This window comes from Amphiura filiformis, chromosome 18 (assembly GCF_039555335.1).
Source record: "Amphiura filiformis chromosome 18, Afil_fr2py, whole genome shotgun sequence".
NCBI lineage: Eukaryota > Metazoa > Echinodermata > Ophiuroidea > Amphilepidida > Amphiuridae > Amphiura > Amphiura filiformis.
The window spans coordinates 42477912-42497841 of record NC_092645.1 but is presented as its reverse complement, the minus strand read 5'-3'; the positions used below and the strand labels follow the sequence as shown (position 1 = coordinate 42497841).

At 36.5% G+C, this 19930-nt stretch overlaps 1 protein-coding gene across 1 annotated transcript in view; it reads right to left on the bottom strand.

Moving 5' to 3' along the window:
• The window catches only part of LOC140138688 (TNF receptor-associated factor 2-like), a 32456-nt gene extending 16274 nt beyond the window's left edge, over positions 1-16182 (bottom strand). Inside the window, 3 exon segments of the mRNA XM_072160436.1 lie at positions 6411-6486; positions 11153-11568; positions 16076-16182. Of these exon segments, the coding sequence (XP_072016537.1) occupies positions 6411-6486; positions 11153-11310 (234 nt within the window). The 5' untranslated portion in view covers positions 11311-11568; positions 16076-16182.
• Between the last annotated feature and the right edge of the window lie 3748 nt (positions 16183-19930).

Sequence of the window (19930 nt, the reverse complement as noted above, 5' to 3'; positions counted from 1 at the left end):
ACCCGGATTTCAGCACATCACATCAAATCTCCCATTATGAGCGCTCCATTCCTTTTTTAAAGGAATTTTTATGTAACTTAAATCAAATTAGCACACACATATTCAGACAGAAATATTGACTGCATAATCTTTGTTCTTGTTCATATGCACAGTTTATACCTTACATACCATGTGTCTTGAATAACTATTGTAACCCACCATCCCTGTGGTTAAGAGACTAGGAACTTATTCCCAATAATCTCATACCCACGTTTGTATGCCTTTATCTAAATATCCTGCTCCCCATGACAAGGACAATTTAGCACAATTAATCTTCAGTGAGACTGCTCAGAGTAGGAAATTTTTAGCCTTTTTTATTAAACATGTTTGCAATTGGCTTATAGTAATCACATGCTGACAATACACATAACTGATTGGTTTTAAAAAGCAGGTTACCATGGTCAGTATAATTAGCTATAATTTTATTTATTTAGTGATAAGACACCATCTGTATTCAGCAAGCTGCAATAAGCGATTTACTTCAGAATATAACTACAGCGCACAAACGTAAGTCCATTCTCTATAGTTAATTGAACACTGTTAGTTAATTGATTGTTTATTGACTCTTGTGATAACCAAGTAATGTGTGTATAAACATATCCAATGTTATATCCAGGGTCTTAGCTAGCCACCCGTCTGGCTGTGTAAGTCATTTTAGACGGCCAGTTTGCTCCTGGGACGGGCAAAATTAATGCCTTTGACAGATGCTATATTATAAATTGTATGTTTTGAGAAGCTAATTGACCTTTTTGGTAGACCCAATTTGTAGAACAAGGACATATCAGCACATATTGAACTCCCAATGGGCTATAGATGTCTGGTAAATGTTTTAAAGGTCAAATTAGGACAGGCAATTTTATTCAAATGATGGGCAACCCTCAATTTCTGGCTAAGACTCTGGTTATATCTGTTACAAAATTTGTGTTCATAAAAGCTGGGATATGAGATATCCCTGACAAAAACTAGCAAGACCATGTAGTGTAATGTGTTTACTTTAGTGATTAAGGCATAAGCATCTGTATAGGAAACTATTCAACAAAATAATTTGAGATGTTACCAACATGCAGTGTTCCTAAAACACATTAGGCGATTTGCTTCCAAATAATACTTCTTTTAAAAAGGAATGTGGTGTCGAATGGGAACTAGCATCTGATGGGCTGATAGAGGGTGTATCAAAATAATTGGTACCCATCAGTTTTCAGTGATTATGGACAATACTGCAATCCCAAAATGTAACATAAGATCCACCTAATCTACTGATTAATGTCACAAGAGGTCATCAAACCATACATTCTGGTTATTTTTAGTAGATCCAATGTTGCAATTGGAAGAAGTAGACTGGGGGTTTCAATGAACATCAAAGCAGACGGGTACCAATTATTTTGATACAGTCTGTGCAGTGGACATTTTGATGTACATGTAAGTTTGTTTCCTGTAGGTGGCTTAAAAACCTAATTTATGCAAAATGAGGTTTTTTGAAAATTATTTTCCAGAGTCAAGATGCAAGTATCATGTATGCCTCAAATCACTTATTTATTGTTAAATCAGTGCAGAGTATAGGCTAGGCCGAGTAAAAAAAATACATGTTTCTCGTCCGCGCCCTCCTCATTTTTTGAAGATTTTTCAAATTTCTTTTTATTTTGTAAACTTTCAGTTATAACTTGTTGAAAAAGATGTTTCAGAAGTTGAAACTTATTTTATGGCTTTGTAAATGCATAATACATCATTTAAGGCTAATGAAAGTCGATTCCTTGTTTCCCGTTACCCTACTCCGCTCAAAACCAAATGCTGGCCAAATATTTCATTATTTTGAATAAAATGTTGATTTCTAAGAAACTTTAACATATCAATAAATAATTGTGGTTTTAATTATATCATAAATCTCTTTCTGTTGATTTTCAGGGATTTTCTTTGCAGTATGAGCATGGTATATGGTTAATAATGAATTAATAATGAATGTACCTACTCAATTCTCTGGCCCACACTTTTTGATCTGCTCTGATCTCATCCCGTAAAAAAATATTGTGAAACTTCTGAAAATAGTTGCACAATCACCTTCATGTGCTTGTAAACTACATTTGTAAACTACAAACTATGATTTATCACATCTATACATACATGGGTAGTTATTGGTTTACACCTGTAACAGATGCAATAATGAAATAGTATAACATAATGAATAATGAAAAATGAAATGGTCACCTACACAGTAATGAAAAATTGTGTAACGGGAAACAATGAATTGACTTTCATTGGCCTAAGAAGAGTTTTGTGATCACTAGAGGGGTCTACCTCTCAAAACAATAAAATAAAAAGGGCCTCCTCCTTTTTCTCAGATATCAATCTGTATGTCGAATACACAAAATATGGTGCCAAATACAGGTATTTAGCGTCGTTTTCCAATAAAAAATAGAAAATAAAAAGCCCCTCATCCTCCTAATTTTTAAAAACCCGGACGAGAAACATGTTTTTATTTTTACTTGGCCTTATTATCTGTGGGTTAGTATAATAATACTGAAAGTTAGACCATAGTAGAGTACTATACACCTGATCCGTGAACTTTGTCTTTTTCGCCAGCCCATTCGGGCTGGTACCTGTTTCAGGTTTGGGGTCAGTTTACTCAAGAGATTATATTTTAGTGGTATTGGAATGATTTTTTTTTTTACTTTTGTGGTTAAATTTTTTTTTAAATATTTTAATTCGATTTGTTAGGAAAAGTTAGTATGTTTTGCCGCTTCAACGAACGAAAACGAGTGAGTATTACCAAAGTTATGTTTGAACTAATTAATTATGACTTTAAAAGTTTAAAGGCCTAAATGTAACAATAATAGTTAATATATATAGCATCATATGGTCAGCAGAAGAAAATCTGACATCACCTATGATGTCATATCAGTGTCCTTGACCGGGGTCCTTACTCCTTGACCACTGAACAGCGTGATATCATGTTGATAACAGATCTATAGAATCAAAATCTTCATCATATCCCCCGGATCATATCACAGATTCTCAACAATCTGTGATCATATGGACCATATTGATGTGAAAGTAGTTATCTATCATATCCTGTGTCGTTTTATGGATAAAATGACTCAAAATGTTATTGATGAAATGGTTGCTATCATAAACATCAGTTTTGTCTTTTCAACGGGAAAAATCCGATGCAAAATAAAGTTTTTAGGGCCTAGCTATAATATGGGCATAATTTATGCATATAGTATTGAACAATGTACCCCATTTGACATGCACTTATAGATAAATAAATTGTCTTACTTTATTAATTTAATAACTTCTTTATTATAAATAAAATGACACATAACTATTTGATTCATAAAATTACATTCAACAAAATGATTGAAGAGAAAACACACAAGGCACTAGGCAGACTGTTATAGAATGGAGTATGTAAGATGCCATGTCCATAGCTTCGCAGGAGTTTCCGACTAGCAATCAACATGATCAGCACATTCAGAAAAACACAGTTTAAGAGTGAAGATTGTAGTGAGTAACCAGTCCTTTATAAATGTGCTGGCCACTATCTATTATAATATAGTAGGCTTAAACTATACATTGCGAATTAATTAAGTTATTTTAAAATAAAATGTACATGTAAGTTAACTCAAACCGGCAGTGTATATATCGAAAGCAGTGAAATCGGACATTCCTAAGCGAAGATATTGAGTTCGTAAGTTCTGGTATTACAAAATTGGAAATTGAGATATCGTGGGTAAAAAGCTGAAAAGACAAAAAAAACCAACGACAACAACAACAACAACAACAACAAAACAAACAGACCAGAACAATTTGGAGTACATGTAATGAATTAAAAGAGTTGACATGAGATTAGGAATTAATGTTTTCTGCTGTTTCAGTGTGCATGTTCTCATCGTTGATGGTTTGGTGGACTGTCATGTAGATGTAAGCGTGATCCTAAAAATGCCTTTCACATTGACCAAAACTAATTACAAGACCTCTTCTACATTGAGGCTGGCTTTCCCTTTTAAAGGGAATTTTATTAAAGACAAATTCTTGTTATTTTTTAACAAGAAATTCAGAGGACACAAAAAGGATCTTGACCCTGTCAAATTTGTCACTTGAGTGGCACTTCAGTCCCAACAGGACAATACATGAACCACACTTAATACATAACATAGAAGTGTTAAGTCACTGACAGACTATGATTTAGATAAAGCCTGGACAAAGTAACAATTGATTTTTAATATTTCACAATTCTGATAATATTGCATACATTACATGATGTTGAAAACATTTTTGTGGTGGAAGGTGAGGAATTACAAGTAAGTGCTTGCACAATCACCAATATTCCAGACAGGTTCTGCAACCCATGCCAATAATTGAGTAATCAAGTTCAATGTCCCTTTTTTAAGTAGACCATTGAACTTGGACCGGAAAGATAGGCATAAATCAAATACACTTGGAAGTTGTTCAAGGATTAATCAATGATATTCATGAAAATGTGAAATATTTTAAATGTGTAGGATAGTTGTTGGGCAATACTTGATACCTCGATACCAGAGGTATCGGTAGTCTATACCGTTTGGTATCAGCCATTCTCCGATACAATACTTTTGACAGAATTAAAAAAAAAAAATGTATTATTGAATTTGGAAAACACAAATATTCAAATTGACAACTTTGGAAACTTTGAGTCAAAAATAAGCTTTGTTTCTATGTTGACTAAAACGAAAGTTGTCAACTTGTTAGAGTGATATTTTCTACTGGTTTTATTAAATCACCTGTGTTGTTTGCAGTGGCGTTGCCAGGATTTCGGAACCGAGGGGGCACAACTTGTAAATGTACCGACGGAAATAATTTTTGCAGACGGAAGTTGTGAATTGTTGCCCCAATTTTTTTCGATGGTTTGAAAAAGTGAAGAGCAAAAAAAAAAAAAGAAGAAGGATAACATGTGCTAGCAACCGAAAAACAACAAAACCCTAATTTTATGTATAATTCAATTGATTTCACAATTTTTAAACATTTTTTTACAATATTTCCCTTTTTTCTTTCACCACCGTAAGCAAAGTAAAAAATTAGTTCATTGATCACCCAATTTTTTTTCACTAACACCTTCCGTCTACGACGGCCACACATGAACCAACGGCCATCATGAGCGGAGGGGGGGGGGGAGGGTGAGGGGAGGGGAGGGGGGGGGGGGCACCCCTGAAATTGTTGTTATTTGGGGGGGAGGGGGCACCCCTGAAATTGTTGTTATTTTTCTTCTTTGCTCCTTTACTTTGTTTCTAAAATTGTTGTAATGAAAAGACATGTCTTAAAAGAAGTTATTGGTTAATGGTTATCATTAAAGGTCCGTAACCCGATCGACAGCATCATCCCCCCGATTTTTTTCATTGTTGATGAGGTTTTGGTGTCACATAATAGATACTATTTTTCTCATTACTATCCTGAAATCTGACGCTCCAAGTTGATGTATTTCCGGAGAAATCATGAAACACAGCGGTTTTACAGGCTACCATTTTGTAACTCTAAAATTACTTCGGATTTCTGGGCAGGGAATTAATTGCGAATCATCAGTCTCCTCAACAGCTACTTTGGTTCAAGCGTCATACACATTCGGTGAAAAAAGCGAACCACACTAACTGCTGAGGAGACAGTCCACCATATATAGTTATACAATAATCCAAGATGGACGCAGTGGGCTAATTAGCTCAATCGGTTAGCGCATTATGTTTTACCCGAGAGATACCCGGTTCAAAACCCGGTATCGGAAATTTTTTTTTTCCTCTCCATTTTTAACCCAAACTTTTTGTATTCATTTGAAATGTACATATTGCAAGGGGAAATATATATTTTGTTTCCTTTTTTTCTGAAACGGTACGAAAAAACCCAAATATTTTCCGTTCAATACGGGCCGGGCATTGTACAGCATTGTCATCATACGAACGGGAATTGTTGTTGTTGTTGCTTGCCTGCCCAGAATGCAATTCACGTATACCAAGGTATTGAATTGCAAATTTGGCTATTTATTCACATGTACGCTGAAAATGCTCTCGTTTTCTCACAAAGCAGCATAAAGGGGCGATATTTGATATTATTATGTAATTTTAAAGACATCCATATCCAAAACCAATAGGGTTACCCCCTTTAATAAACGCAATAGCAAACACTCTCTTCAAACTAGGGCTTTTAAATATGAAGATTTGTAATGTCTATTTTCTTATGTATTTTATTGTTTTTTACTCCATATTTTCACCTTTATCTCAATTTCAAATTTACTGCCTTTGGCCCCCATGGACCAGATCGTGTCACATCCAGCAGGTCAGAAACATATTTTAAACCTTTACTTATCCAATTCAAAAAAGTTGTGATACAGGACATAAATTTTGATTCACCTGTTTTTCCTTTAGCACAGATTCTTCTGATTCCTTTGGACATGCTGGACATCTTGGAGGGTCCTCATCAGCAGATCTGAAAAAGAACAAAATCACTAAATAAGTAGCCGCAGTTTGTGGCCCTCTCGGATTTAGCGAGCGCGCAGACACAACCTCTCTAGATAAAAGTATACTAAATAGCAACAGAGCCCTACTTTCGGGCTCTGTTGCTATTTTAGTATACTATCCAGAAGTAGTTTGTCCGCAACGCTCATCAGAACGTTCATTTGGATATCACCATTGGATTGTACATGATAAAAGGTTGTTAACCCCCATATATTTGTATAGCAGTATCGAAGGAACATTCAAACAAGTGCTACGGACAAACTACATGTAATTGTGATAAAATGCTCAAATTTCTTGAGCAGTTTGAATTAGTGATCATATTCATAGCTATTAACTTAAAAACAGCGAATGGACGTAAACTTGCGAAAAATCACGAAAAGCGCCCTCATGCTCAATGTTGACCCAAAATGTCCATTTTAAGAAAACGCAAAGTCCAATTTTCATGCAACTTTCAAAATTAAGTATTTTGAGCTCATTTACATATATATTTAGACACCAAAATCATAGCAACATGCTAGAAAAGGACTACTTTGAAGATTTTTTGCTCGAATCCACTCCCTCCACAATGATAAGGTATGGTGACACAAGAGGGCGCTGCACACTTTTTTCTCGGACACCAGGCCAAAATTTTTGTCATTTCATGTTGAGATAGATTATATAGAACAAAAAAAACCGTTTACAAACAAAAATAACCAAAAAAGTCATTTTGGCTTCGATATAGCCCACTGGTATTAAAAAATCCTTAATGTACGATTTCCGTCAAAGTTTAATTTTGTTATTCTTTATTCAAAATGTTGAAATAATATTAGTAATAACTGTCGGGAAGGGTTGTTGTCGATTTTAAGTTGAAATAACAAGGTAAAGTGAAAGAAATCCCACTGGTTATTTTGGCCATTTAACATGCAGTTCTATGGGAGGACATAATATTATCATAATTTTTAAAATTATGATAATATGTCAAACTTTGCTCTGTTGACCTACAAAGACAACAAATTTGGCCGATTTCATTTAGGTGCAAGTTGGCACATGTGTAAACATTACAAATATGACAGGGTTCGAGGTTTGAGTACGGTTTCACTGCCAAATGTGTGAAAAAAATATTTAGGTGTGAAGAATACTTCTAAAAATGAGCATTATTTCTAAGGTAAAATGTCTGAATTTTCAATTTTCTAACTTAGAATACTGTATCTTACGTCGTTTTTGGGTTAAACATGGATTTATGGCCATTTTTACTAAAATGACCAGTTTTAGGTGAAAAAAAATTCACCATTAATTTTTAATCCCTCATATTTTCTACTATATAGATAAATGTTGTCTTTCTCTGTTATTTTGTTAAACCTGATGGTTTATTTGTTCAAATAAAACTGTTTTTAATTGATTTCATTGCTTACTTTGTATACCATACCCGGATAAAGTTGAACTTGAAAGTGAAAAAACGAAGCCCAAAAAAGGTCATTTTAGAGATTTGTATCTTAGTTTAGCCATAAAATTTGATCTAAAGAGGCTAGAGACCTCATTAACCCCTCATGTTAATGATATTTCAATTTGCCACACACTGATAACAATTTTAACTTCCTTCAAAAAAGAAAAATTGAAGAAAATTGCAAAAATGTTACCCCTACCCCTAAGCGTGAAAAAAATATGGCAAATTGTAAAAAAAATTATTTCGGAAAAACTTATGGAGGTATGAAACAGCTCTGAAAAGTTGATCGATTGTGCACTCTACCAATCCCCACAATCGATTAGATTTGTGGAATGATGCCATGTATACTTTTTTCAAAATAATTTTTTTTACGACTCAGATTTTGAGGTTCACACCATTTTTCTGATGTATCAACCCCTTAAACCCAAAGGTCACACCCATAAAAGTTATTCCAGGAAGAACAGTCAATGCCTTTCATGTTGTGCCCTCAAATATGTAATTATAAAGGGATGATCTGATGATAAAATGACCACCGATGATGAAGAATCTTTCACACCGGGAGATGTAGTATGGGCAAACATGGTTGCTTCTGGTATCCAGCTAAAGTCATTTCCCCAACTGATGTACCTGAACATCTGAGAAGTTGTATCCTGAGAAAACTGAAACAAGTATTAGTCAAGTGGTATGGTGAAGAGAACTTTAGTTCTGTACCAGCTCATCACATCAACCACTTATCAGAAAATAAAGTTGATGCAGCCCGTGCCGCTAGATCACACAATATTCAGTTGCGCTTATCAACAAGCCATTTCTGATGTCAGGGGTGAATAAAGTGCTATGCTTCAGTATAAACATTTTAAGATTGTGTAAAGGTAATCAGTTATACATTAACACTTTAAGAACATAATTTCTTTATGAGTTTAGACATCAATAGATTTATTGTCTTGACACCAAACCGGACCGCTATATGTTTACTAAATATATAGGAATACAGGGGCCTCAGTACCAACATCATTTCATTTTCATACATGAGAACAGTGTTTAAGCAGTCTTTATAGTTTGTTTAACATATTTATAGATTCAAAACAACTTTAACTGAAGTAATAATGCTCTGTAACTTTTTAAAAATACAGTTGTGTTCCAAGTAGACTCCCAGGATTGGTTAACATTTTCATGTCATTCTTCGTAAAAACAACATGCGCTTAGAATTTGTTACATATCTTTAAAATGGTGATAGCCTGTGTATTAAAAACTTCAGAAATGGACTCAGCACAAAATTCTAGTCCAGAAAACATGTATAATGTTATGATAACATGAACTTCATTTTTCCCCCATTTTGGCAGTAAAACCGTACTCAAACCTCGAACCCTGTCATATGCAAAAAATCAGGTTTGAAAAAATTAACCAATTTCATATTACCGGTATATATAAGATCGTACATTAAGGCTTTAAAAGTGTATGCTTTTAGCACACAAGGCCTATGCAGCAATTTGCTCATATCTGGAGGATCATAAAAACCATCAAAATTCAGATTTTGGCACTTTTGTTAGTGTCTTATATTATGTAGATGTGCTAACATATACCCTGCTAGTGGTTAAGCCGAAATCTGTGTATAGAGATATTAGCTACATGTATTTGAATGGGGCTTCAACTCAATACTGCATTCAAAAACCAAAGGCTTTTTAAAAAAAAAAAAAAAAAGGTGCATGTTTGACCTTACTTGGTTTGGGAAAAAAAAGGTTGGTCGGTTGATTACCTTTTCTTTTTTTTTTTTTTTTTTACATTATAAAGTAAAACCTCTAACTGGTTAAAAATATACCAGTAGTTGCCAGGGTTTGATTTACTTTGAAAAAATTGCATAGCAATTTTTAGCGAAAACATTATTTAGGTGATGTTCTTATAATATTATGTTTACATCCAAAATGGGGAGCATTTTGCTCCGCGACACAAGTTAAAGCTATATTATAAAATTTCTGTAAAAATAGATTAGCATTTATTTTCCATAAAATGTTAGCTTTTACTGTCAGATATGTCCCCTTTTAATTTTGAGCCGAACAAGTGAGGTAAAGCATAGAAAATTGGAATTTACTACTAGCGCCCATGCATTACTCCCACGGTTGTAATACGGTAGGCCCACGATCCTCGGGGTGTGTGTATGTGTATCCCATACGCCGTGTACATACGCACTGTGCATACGTGTTCGACTAATATTTCCATTGTAATAATAAAACGCCGGTTCCATCGTTTTATTCAAAATCTCGGATTTTGACAAAACTACAGCACCTAAAGTCTTGATTTTTGCAGAGTATATTTATTGACTAAAGTACATTATAATTGTGTAAAAACCTGAATTAAAATCTTTTTTGAGGGCGTTCCCCTCAGCAAATGTTATAATATGGCTTTAAATCGAACCCTGGTAGTTGCCAAAATAATGTGTAAATTGCAAATGCTATTGGGGTGCTTACATGTTAAAGCATGTTTTAAAAGTGATAAGTTTTGTTTAAAAACATGTATTTTTGGTCAATTAGAATGCAATAATTTTGATCATTATATATGTTCAGAGCAATACTTTGATGTGGTGGTCAGGGATGTGACATGTAGGCCTATCCCTGTGTGGTTTATACAAGATCCGTGTCATTTTAAAATTTGACCCATGTATAACCTAGTTTATGTGCTGTTTCTGGACCTTAATCACAAAAAGCTTGAACAGGATTTTCCTTGCTTTCCTTGCCTTCTTGACTATATGTATTTATTTTAAGAAAGGATCTATTATTGATGCAGGCAGTGGCATAGATTTCTTTTTGACATTGGGGGATGGGGTTAGGAAAAATTTCTTGTAAAGTATAGTAAATCCAGCACCTTTTATAGTGACAGAATAAGCTTTATATGGTACAAATGTGTGCAAAGCACACACAAAATTGTGCCATTTTGAAGCTAAACTGTTGAAATATGGTGCAAAAGTGGAATATATTTGTGGGTGCGAAACGCACAAAAAATTGCACTTTTGGGGCTAAACTGGCCAAATTGAAGTAAATTTGGTCAGAAACCTACATACATGTACAGCCGTCAACATTGGGGGGATGATTGTATGCACCATCCCCCCTGGTAAAATATTGGGGGGATTTATCCCCCATCCCCCTGGGATCTACACCTATGGATGCAGGGCTTTTATAAAACATTGTTATTTTGTTATTATAAATACTTTTTGTGTACAAACCTCTTTTCTTGCAGTTGTTGTTTCACACATTCATCACAACATCTGTGCCCGCAAGTTGATTGGACCGCATTGCGCAACACCAGCTTGCACATCACACAAAGGAGGCGTTCATGAAGTTTCTCACCATCGACAAAGATATCTTTTGAATATCCAGGCATATTGATGATCTTCACTTGTAGTACCAATTAAAACTTAAAAAGTGCACCTTTATAAAGTGCAAGCTAGTCACTGGTACTAATTCCAAATGTTTTTTATGGACTGATTCAACAAATTATAGAATAGAGCCGTCTTAGACGCCTGTTATGTTGAAGTTTTGTTCCCGATGTAGGCCTACCAAGTCTAGTATCTCATTTTTGTCAAATATCCATAAATTATAAGCAATCCAAGACTTCATATGAAATACAGATGATTAATTCCTGTAATGTAAAACAGACATACATGTAAATATTAATTTTTTTAAGTACCGGTACCATATTTATTTAATTTTTCGTTAATGATGGGCTTTCCCGGGAGGGGCGGGGCACTCCCATTTATTGACATCATTATGCCCATGAAAAGACCCCAGTAATTTTGGCAAACCCTACACCCAATGACCCCATTTTTTCAGCAGCCCACACTGATGAATGACCACCTTTTGAACAATTAGTCCTCAAAATTGGAAATTTCAACACGCTACATGTACACGTGCGCATTTTCAGCAAAATGAATGAGTTTTGTCTATATTGTACTGTAAAAGTGAAGAGTGATTGTATCTGTTTTATTTTTTGTCTGGGTGCTATAATATATTTTTTTAATGATTTGTGTACTGTTGTATGATATTTGTATCCATTTGGTGCTGGTGCGGCACAGGTATGTCACTTTCATATTCAGGTCCCCCCATCCCCGGGTGGCCTTTGCAAATATAGATTTTAACAGCTGGGCACATTAGTACTGAAGACTAATTTATGTACAAATAGATGCCGGTACAAAAGTAATATGCATGCATGACGAATGTAGACTGAATGCTCATGGAGCAAAACATTTGATCAAAAAATATTGTGAGTTTTCATCTTTACAAAATGAAAAATGTCACACTGGCCGGACAGTTTTGTATGACGTCGTGGACGACGGTACTTAGGCGTTGTCAAAATTTTGGTTTTGTAAGATGAAAACTCCCAAATTATAATTACATATTGATGTGAGTATAGTCCCACCCCGCTTTTGGGTGAACATTTTTCAAAATTGGGGTGGGACTATACTCGAATTTAAATTTTTGTTTTTAAATTTTTTTATTTTATTTTTTTTTATGTTATTTATTTTTTCGGCTTTGGAGTGTCCCTGGACCTAGACCTAAATGCTAGGATCATTCATGGTTGATTTAAAAAAAATAAAAAAATATTGTAGGTCTATGTGTTTTGAATAAATTTGTACTCATGTCATACTCTATTAATAGAGTATGTCATAAGTTGGGTATGCAAAAAGGGTGGAGGGATTACATTTTTCTGAAAATTGTGATACAAATTTGATTGGCTTTCCGTAACCCCATATCCTACACTGAGCAGTGGTTCATACCTCATTTTAAGCCTACTTTTATACTCTTTCAATCTACTGAAGCATATAATTATACATTATTCAGTAAAAAAATCACATCAGTTGAAATGAAAAATGCCAGGGGTGGAGGAGCAGGCGGATGTGGAGCAGGCGGATGCGGGAGTGTGCAATAGGGCCTATGTGAAAATTCACATGTCAGCAAGTCAAAACTTTTGGTTACTTTTTCAAATCTTGCGAGGGTATGATGTATTGACAGCTTTGAATGTTGAATTTGTACAACTAAAACAATTACTGACTACTTAAGGTGGTACTACACCCCCTGATAAATTTTGCAACTAATTTTGCATTTTTCTCAAAAAGTAACTACATTTTGTGTACACACTGGTAAGAAAAGTTATGTATTATTATTGGGGCAAGGAATCCAATATACTTCACCGAAATATCAGTGATTCAAGACAAGGGGTTCATTATATATTAAGAAATGAGTTACACTCTAGCAGTACCTCTTTTCTTATCATAAATAAAGTAACGCTTGTCTTGAGTCACTGAAATTCGAGTGTAGTAACTGGATTCCTTGCTCCTACATGTATAATATGCATAACTTTTGTTAGATGTGTATTTTTTGAGAAAAATGCAAAAATAGTCACAAATTTATCAAGGGGTGTAGTACCACCTTAAAGGGTTATATGTTCCATTTTTTCATTTTTAATGAAATCCTAGTTGAATTTCAGTATTTTTAGCAATTTCTTGATATTCATTTCCTCAATAATAGAATAACCGTCATGCTAATTACAATGTACTCATAAAAAGGTCATTGACCTTCACAATGTAATTAACATACGTACAATTATTTGAAATAGTTCATTTGAAGCATTGAGAAAATATCCTCCAAATCTGGTGACATTCTTGCGTAAAATAAAAATTTTACAGTCATTTTTGTAATTGAGGTCCGATTTGAGAAAAATGCATTTGAAAATTGAGATTTACATAGACGCCTGTGTATTAATTAATTAGTAATTAAGCAATATCTCAAAAATTAAACATGTGATAAGGTTAAAAATGGTGTTAATTATTAGAGGTTGTCAATATTTACAACATATCAAAAAATACATTTTTTGTCATTTTTGACCATGTAATGGAAATTGTACCCAACTTATGACATGCGACCATAATTAATGATTTCAAAATGCATACAAATTCAATGCATTTTGAAATCATTAAGGGGGTACTACACCCCTGGCCAATTTTGTGCCTATTTTTGCATTTTTCTCACAAATTATAGCGCATTGGTGACAGGTAAGATATGTATATTTTTTAGGGGCAAAGACTACAACTACTGCACTGAAAATTCAGCAACTCTAGGCAAGTAGTTATTGATTTATTGATCAAATATTGGTTTTCCCTCATTTTTGACTGTAACTCCACAACTCTTGTCTGTGCAGAAATAAAATTTCCAGTCCAGTAGTTGTAGTCCTTGCCCCTATAATATACATATCTTACTTGTCACCAATGCGCTAGAATTTTTGAGAAAAATGCAAAAATAGGCACAAAATTGGGCAGGGGTGTAGTAGGCCTACCCCCTTCATAGAGTATGACATGATATTTAGGGGTGGTGCAATAATTATGTATACCCCTGGGGGGTGAATTCTCAAAATGGTCTGCCAAAAAATGCTTGCCCCCCACCCTTTGGCCATGCCAAAAATTTTGCCCCCCCTTTCGACGTGCTAAAAAACGTGCTAAAAAATCTTTGCCCCCCCTTACACATGCAAGATTTTGGGAAACCCAAATTTAAAACCTTAAATTGTCTGAGAATATATAATGCTAGCACAGCGAGCAGGAAACTTTGCATATTTGAATGTGTTCCTAACGTTTTCCTATGCCTTTTTAGGGCGTAATGTAGAAACGGTACCCAAAATATCTGTGCCAAAAATTGCTTGCCCCCTTTCGACCTGCCAAAAATCGCTTGACCCCCTTTTGACCTGCCAAAAATGCTTGCCCCCCCCTTCTGGCCTGCCAAAAATCTTTGCCCCCTATAATTCACCCCGGGTACACATAATTATTGCACCACCCCTTTTAAATTGCTGAGAAAACTCGGTTTTGGAGAACAACTTTATATGTCTTTTATATTTCTTTGTTACCTTAATGGGAAATTCTATTACCCCCAAGACCCATTATTCAAAATCGCACACTGTGATTTGTTAAAACTATTTTGTGGTAATAGAATAGAAATTGTGCGTGATTTATATCCTTTACACGCATAAATAATGTGTCCTCGGCAGTAAAACGTTTAAATAATGGGTTCGGCTGCCCACCCATTATTTACATTTTTACTGCCTCGGACACATTATTTTCATGTTAAGGATGCACCCTTTATTGTAAAAATATAAGAGGCTGGTGCATGCAGATGACATTTTCAAGGTGCAGAATTCAACAGGTTTTTCCCCACCCCATGAAAACAAATTTTTTTACACGTCGTAGGCTATTTTATAAACATATTCATTCACGCTTGATTTTTTGAAAATATACTGTAAGATTCCATTGGTCTCTTTTGAGTAAAAACTTTGACTTCAATACTACGTGTAGTTTGTAGGCGGTAGTAGCAGTTGACCATTCTTTGAATTAAAAAATATTTTTAAATGTAGGCTACCAGTTCCTAGTTCCAGTAACTGTAACAGAGAAAATAAAGGTAGAGAAGCGACACTCTCTGCAAACTGCCTATACCGTGCTATACAGCGGTTGAAGACAGGCGTCATCGCCGGCCAAGTCTTACTACGAACGTGTAATGAGAAGATACCATAGAGTCCTACATAGAGATCTGAGGAAGAGACGGTCCGAATTGACCTAGTGACCTATAATTTATTAGAGAATCACATTTTAGAGTATTTGCTCCGCCCACCGCTGTCAATCATTCTAATGAACAAATGAAACAAGCTCTGGCATTCTGGCAATGACGTAATCCTAATTATAAATGAGAAAATCACATTGTACATGTAACTGTCTGCTGTACTTCATGTCTTCCAACAAGTGCCGGAGTGTCGCTAGCCTGACTGTAACCATAGACTCTATGGACACAGGTCTGTAGTATGTTATGTTGTTTATGATATTCAGAGACTGAAGTCTTGCTCATTGTGCTGGCAAGACTAACATGACTAACCAGTTCCAATAATTGGCTCCGAACAAGTCCTCAAACGTTCGATATTTAGTTTAATATTACAACTGACAGTAGGCTACACATTAATTTATTAATTAATTATAGAACATGTTTGAATGAACAAAGCCTTTTTCTAAATAGCCAGTAACTTGAGTAAGCTTATTAAAAAAAAACCCAAACGATGATTTCCAACAAATATTAAAACACATGAACATTTTCCTCAAACTTGTCTCTCGACTTACCACGTAGTAGCCCGACAGCTGGGTCCGATCGTCACAGCTTCCCACATGACACTGAACTTCACATACATGTTTCTGGCACGCCAACTCTGATCTGATCACAATGATAATTGATATGCCGTTTGCACCAAAATTCCATGGTCTATGTTTGCACAGTGCCAAAATCAACTAGAGCTACTGTGGCTCACGAGCCACGAATGTCAGGCGGTGATTGATTCTGATTAGTATCGTTTGACCTTAGACCTCGGGTAAACTCATGCTATACTCTCCAAGTGTCAAGGATCATTTTCTGCAAGTTACAGCTCGATTGGAGCAACTTTAAAATTGACCTGACCTTTGACCTCGGATGACCTTTGTGGTTTTATACTCCTGAGGTATAAGGGACTGTGCAAGGGCACGAGGTAAGTTAGGCGTATGACTGTGATGACATCACGCAGCAATACTGTGCAACGTTAAATTTGACCCGACCTTTGTCTTTGGTTGACCTTTTCGGTTTCATATTGGGAGCAATGTTAAATTTGACCTGACCTTTGACCTCAGATGACCTTTTCGGTTTTACACTCTCCAAGTGTTAGGGATCATTTTCCCCGAGTTGCAGCCCAATCAGAGCAACTTTAAATTTGACCTGACCTTTGACCTCGGATGACCTTTGCGGTTTAATACTTCCCAGGTGTCAGGGATCATTGTCCCCAAGTTACAGCCTGATCGGAGCAACTTCAAATTTGACCTGACCTTTGACCTCACATGACCTTTCCGGTTTCATACTCCCCAAGTGTTAGGGATCATTTTCCCCGACTTACAGCCTAATTGGAGCAACTTCAAATTTGACATGACCTTTGACCTCACGTGACCTTTGTGGTTTTATACTTCCCAAGTGTCAAGGATCCTTTTCCCCGAGTTACAGCCCAATCGGAGCAACTTCAAATTTGACCTGACCTTTGACCGCACATGACCTTTGCGGTTTAATACTTCCCAGGTGTCAGGGATCATTGTCCCCAAGTTACAGCCTGATCGGAGCAACTTCAAATTCGACCTGACCTTTGACCTCACATGCCCTTTGCGGTTTCATACTCCCCAAGTGTCAGGGATCATTTCCCCGACTTACAGCCCAATTGGAGCAACTTTAAATTTGACCTGACCTTTGACCTCACATGACCTTTGTGGTTTTATACTCCCCAAGTGTCAGGGATCATTTTCCCCAAGTTACAGCCTGATCGGAGCAACTTCAAATTTGACCTGACCTTTGACCTCACATGACCTTTGCAGTTTTATGCGGTCATATTTCAACATTCGACTTACCCCCCCCCCCCATTATTCACCATTATTGCGTCATCTGTAGAAACTATATAGTGGGAATTATTGATTTTCATAAATGCATCATGGGAAGGCATGATGCAGTTTTAGCCAAGATATCACCCCCCCCCCACACACACACACACACACATACACATAGCCATTAGTGAAAATTATATAGCTGTTTATATCTAACATACAGGCATCACATCACAAGTTACACTCAAGATATGTAACAAAATTGGCATCTGAACATACCTCAGTTTGTTTCGTGTGAATCGCCCACTTGCGGTTTCATACACCCCAACTGGGCTGTTCCAGTTGAAATTCATACAACCTCTCCGGAAGACATTATCTTAATCTCCCACACAGGGAGTGTGAATTTCGAATGGGCCTACCTGAATGGGTGACTCCGTTTGTAATATTCAATCCCTGTGTGGACGATTCAAGTCATGTCTTGCATGAAGGGTGTATGGATTGCAGTTGGAATAGCCTACTAGACGAAAATTTACACGTTTTGATGTATGGATTACGATTGCAGTTGCAATAGCCAGGCGGCGAGTGGCATGATAGAGCCGGCAACTTGTGAAACCGCCCGGCCGTATGACATTTTCCACACGGTTGACGATGGAAATTTACTGAATTTAGAGAATGCACGGCATTCACCACCTGGCAATAGACCAATGCTGACGAAACTTTACACGTTTTGAAGCACAGACAGCAGAACCATTGTCTGTGGTTATCTCTTGTTTATCAAAACACTAGACTAGATGTCTCCATGTTGTTACTGCCCTAACTGCCTATCAGCCAAATTGCTGCCTCTAATGATAGCTGCTTCATTACATTTCACACAAATATTTTCACAAAATGACCCCTATCAAGCCTTACATGAACTTTGACCCCAATCTGTGGTACAACTTATTTGAAGCTTGGGCCAGCGGTTCTTGCTGACCATGTTTGGTGGTCATAGCATGTCATTTAAAGGAGCAGTAGCATTTTTAAGATTTCCACAAAATGACCCCTAATAACCCTTATGTGACCTTTGACCCCTATCCGTGTAGAAGTTATATTAAGCTTGGGTCAGTGCTTCTTGTGGCCAAGTTTGGTCAAAATTAGTGCAAGCGCCTGGCACTAGTAGCAATTTTTGGTTCTACTAAAGAAGAAAGAAAGAAGAAGATTTGAGAGCTTCACAGTATATCAGGCGGATAAATCCGCCTGACATAATACGTTTGTCCGGGGGAGGCACTCTTAAAAGAAAATCCTCACAAGCAGCTAGGCATATAAATCAGGCATGGCATAACCCACATAAGGGCGCACACCACTAAATAAAGTCCTATTGAAATACACGTATAAAAATAAAAATATATGAAACATGTATTTTAACCATTTTTTATATTTCGGTGGCACCAATGTCTTTTAAAGTAGGCCTAAAGATTAAAATTTAATTCAAAATTGCTTTTTTGAAACAAGTTGAGACTAACTTTTGGGCTATGGGGGACCTGAACACTCGGGCCTGACAGCGATACCCGGTATTTTCAGCTGGCGCCTCCTTACCATGTCCCCACGTGGATTAATTTCGGGAGCCAAACTTTTTGACCCGGATCGAGATACACACATTTTGTGATATTCTGAACATTGATCAATTTCATATTAATTACTTTAGGCCTAAAACAATGATAACCAATCATCTTGCTCCCAAGGGACACCTACTTGTTTACACTACATGTACCGACCTATGTTTTCCGGAATTATCAAGGAAGGATTTAGTGGTGTGCCATAAGGGCACTGGCGCACGCCACCAATTCAACGAACCATTGAAACACATGTGAAAACGCACATTTTCTTTGCGCGATTTTAGACCTTTTAGAAAGGGGGGGGGCAATTTTTGGCACACATTCATTATGGGGTGCCTTTTAAATAAAATGCGCTAAAAAGGTTTAGGAAAACGGTACAGAAATATGCAAATTTTCCTGCTCGCTGCGCTTGCAACATGTAGGCCTATCAACTCCAAAATATTGGTAAATTGGGATACCAAAAATTTGGCATGTGCAAGGGGGGGGGGGGGGCGGTGGCAAAGAATTTTTGGCGACTGAGCCGTTTGGAAATTTTACCCCTCCCCAGGGGGCTCATTGCACAACATTTTCTCGACTCGTTCTCTACCCCGAAAACCTAGCTGTTTCTGGTCATTTTGCTTTTTGGGCAATCCAAGTTCATGTATAGGGCCTAGGTCTCAATTTTTTATTTAAGCTAGATCAGTATTTAGGGTGTGAAAGGTGAGGGCCTGTATATGAGTGCCCCCTGGGGGGCTGTGTGTGATATAGCACCAGCAGCAGCATGATAGCAATACTGTTTGGCCCCTGCTGATCCTTTGGACTTTTTGGGCGAGAAGCGTACACGCTTCCGTCCCGTTTTATAGTTTCACTTTTGACATTTTCATGACCTCTAGTGCAATCACATTTGATCATCCTAAGTTACTATCTCGGCCCCAATTTACTATCTCGGACTCCTGACTTAGTAAGTCACTATCTTGGGCCGGAGTTACTATTTCAGACCCCAAATTACTAT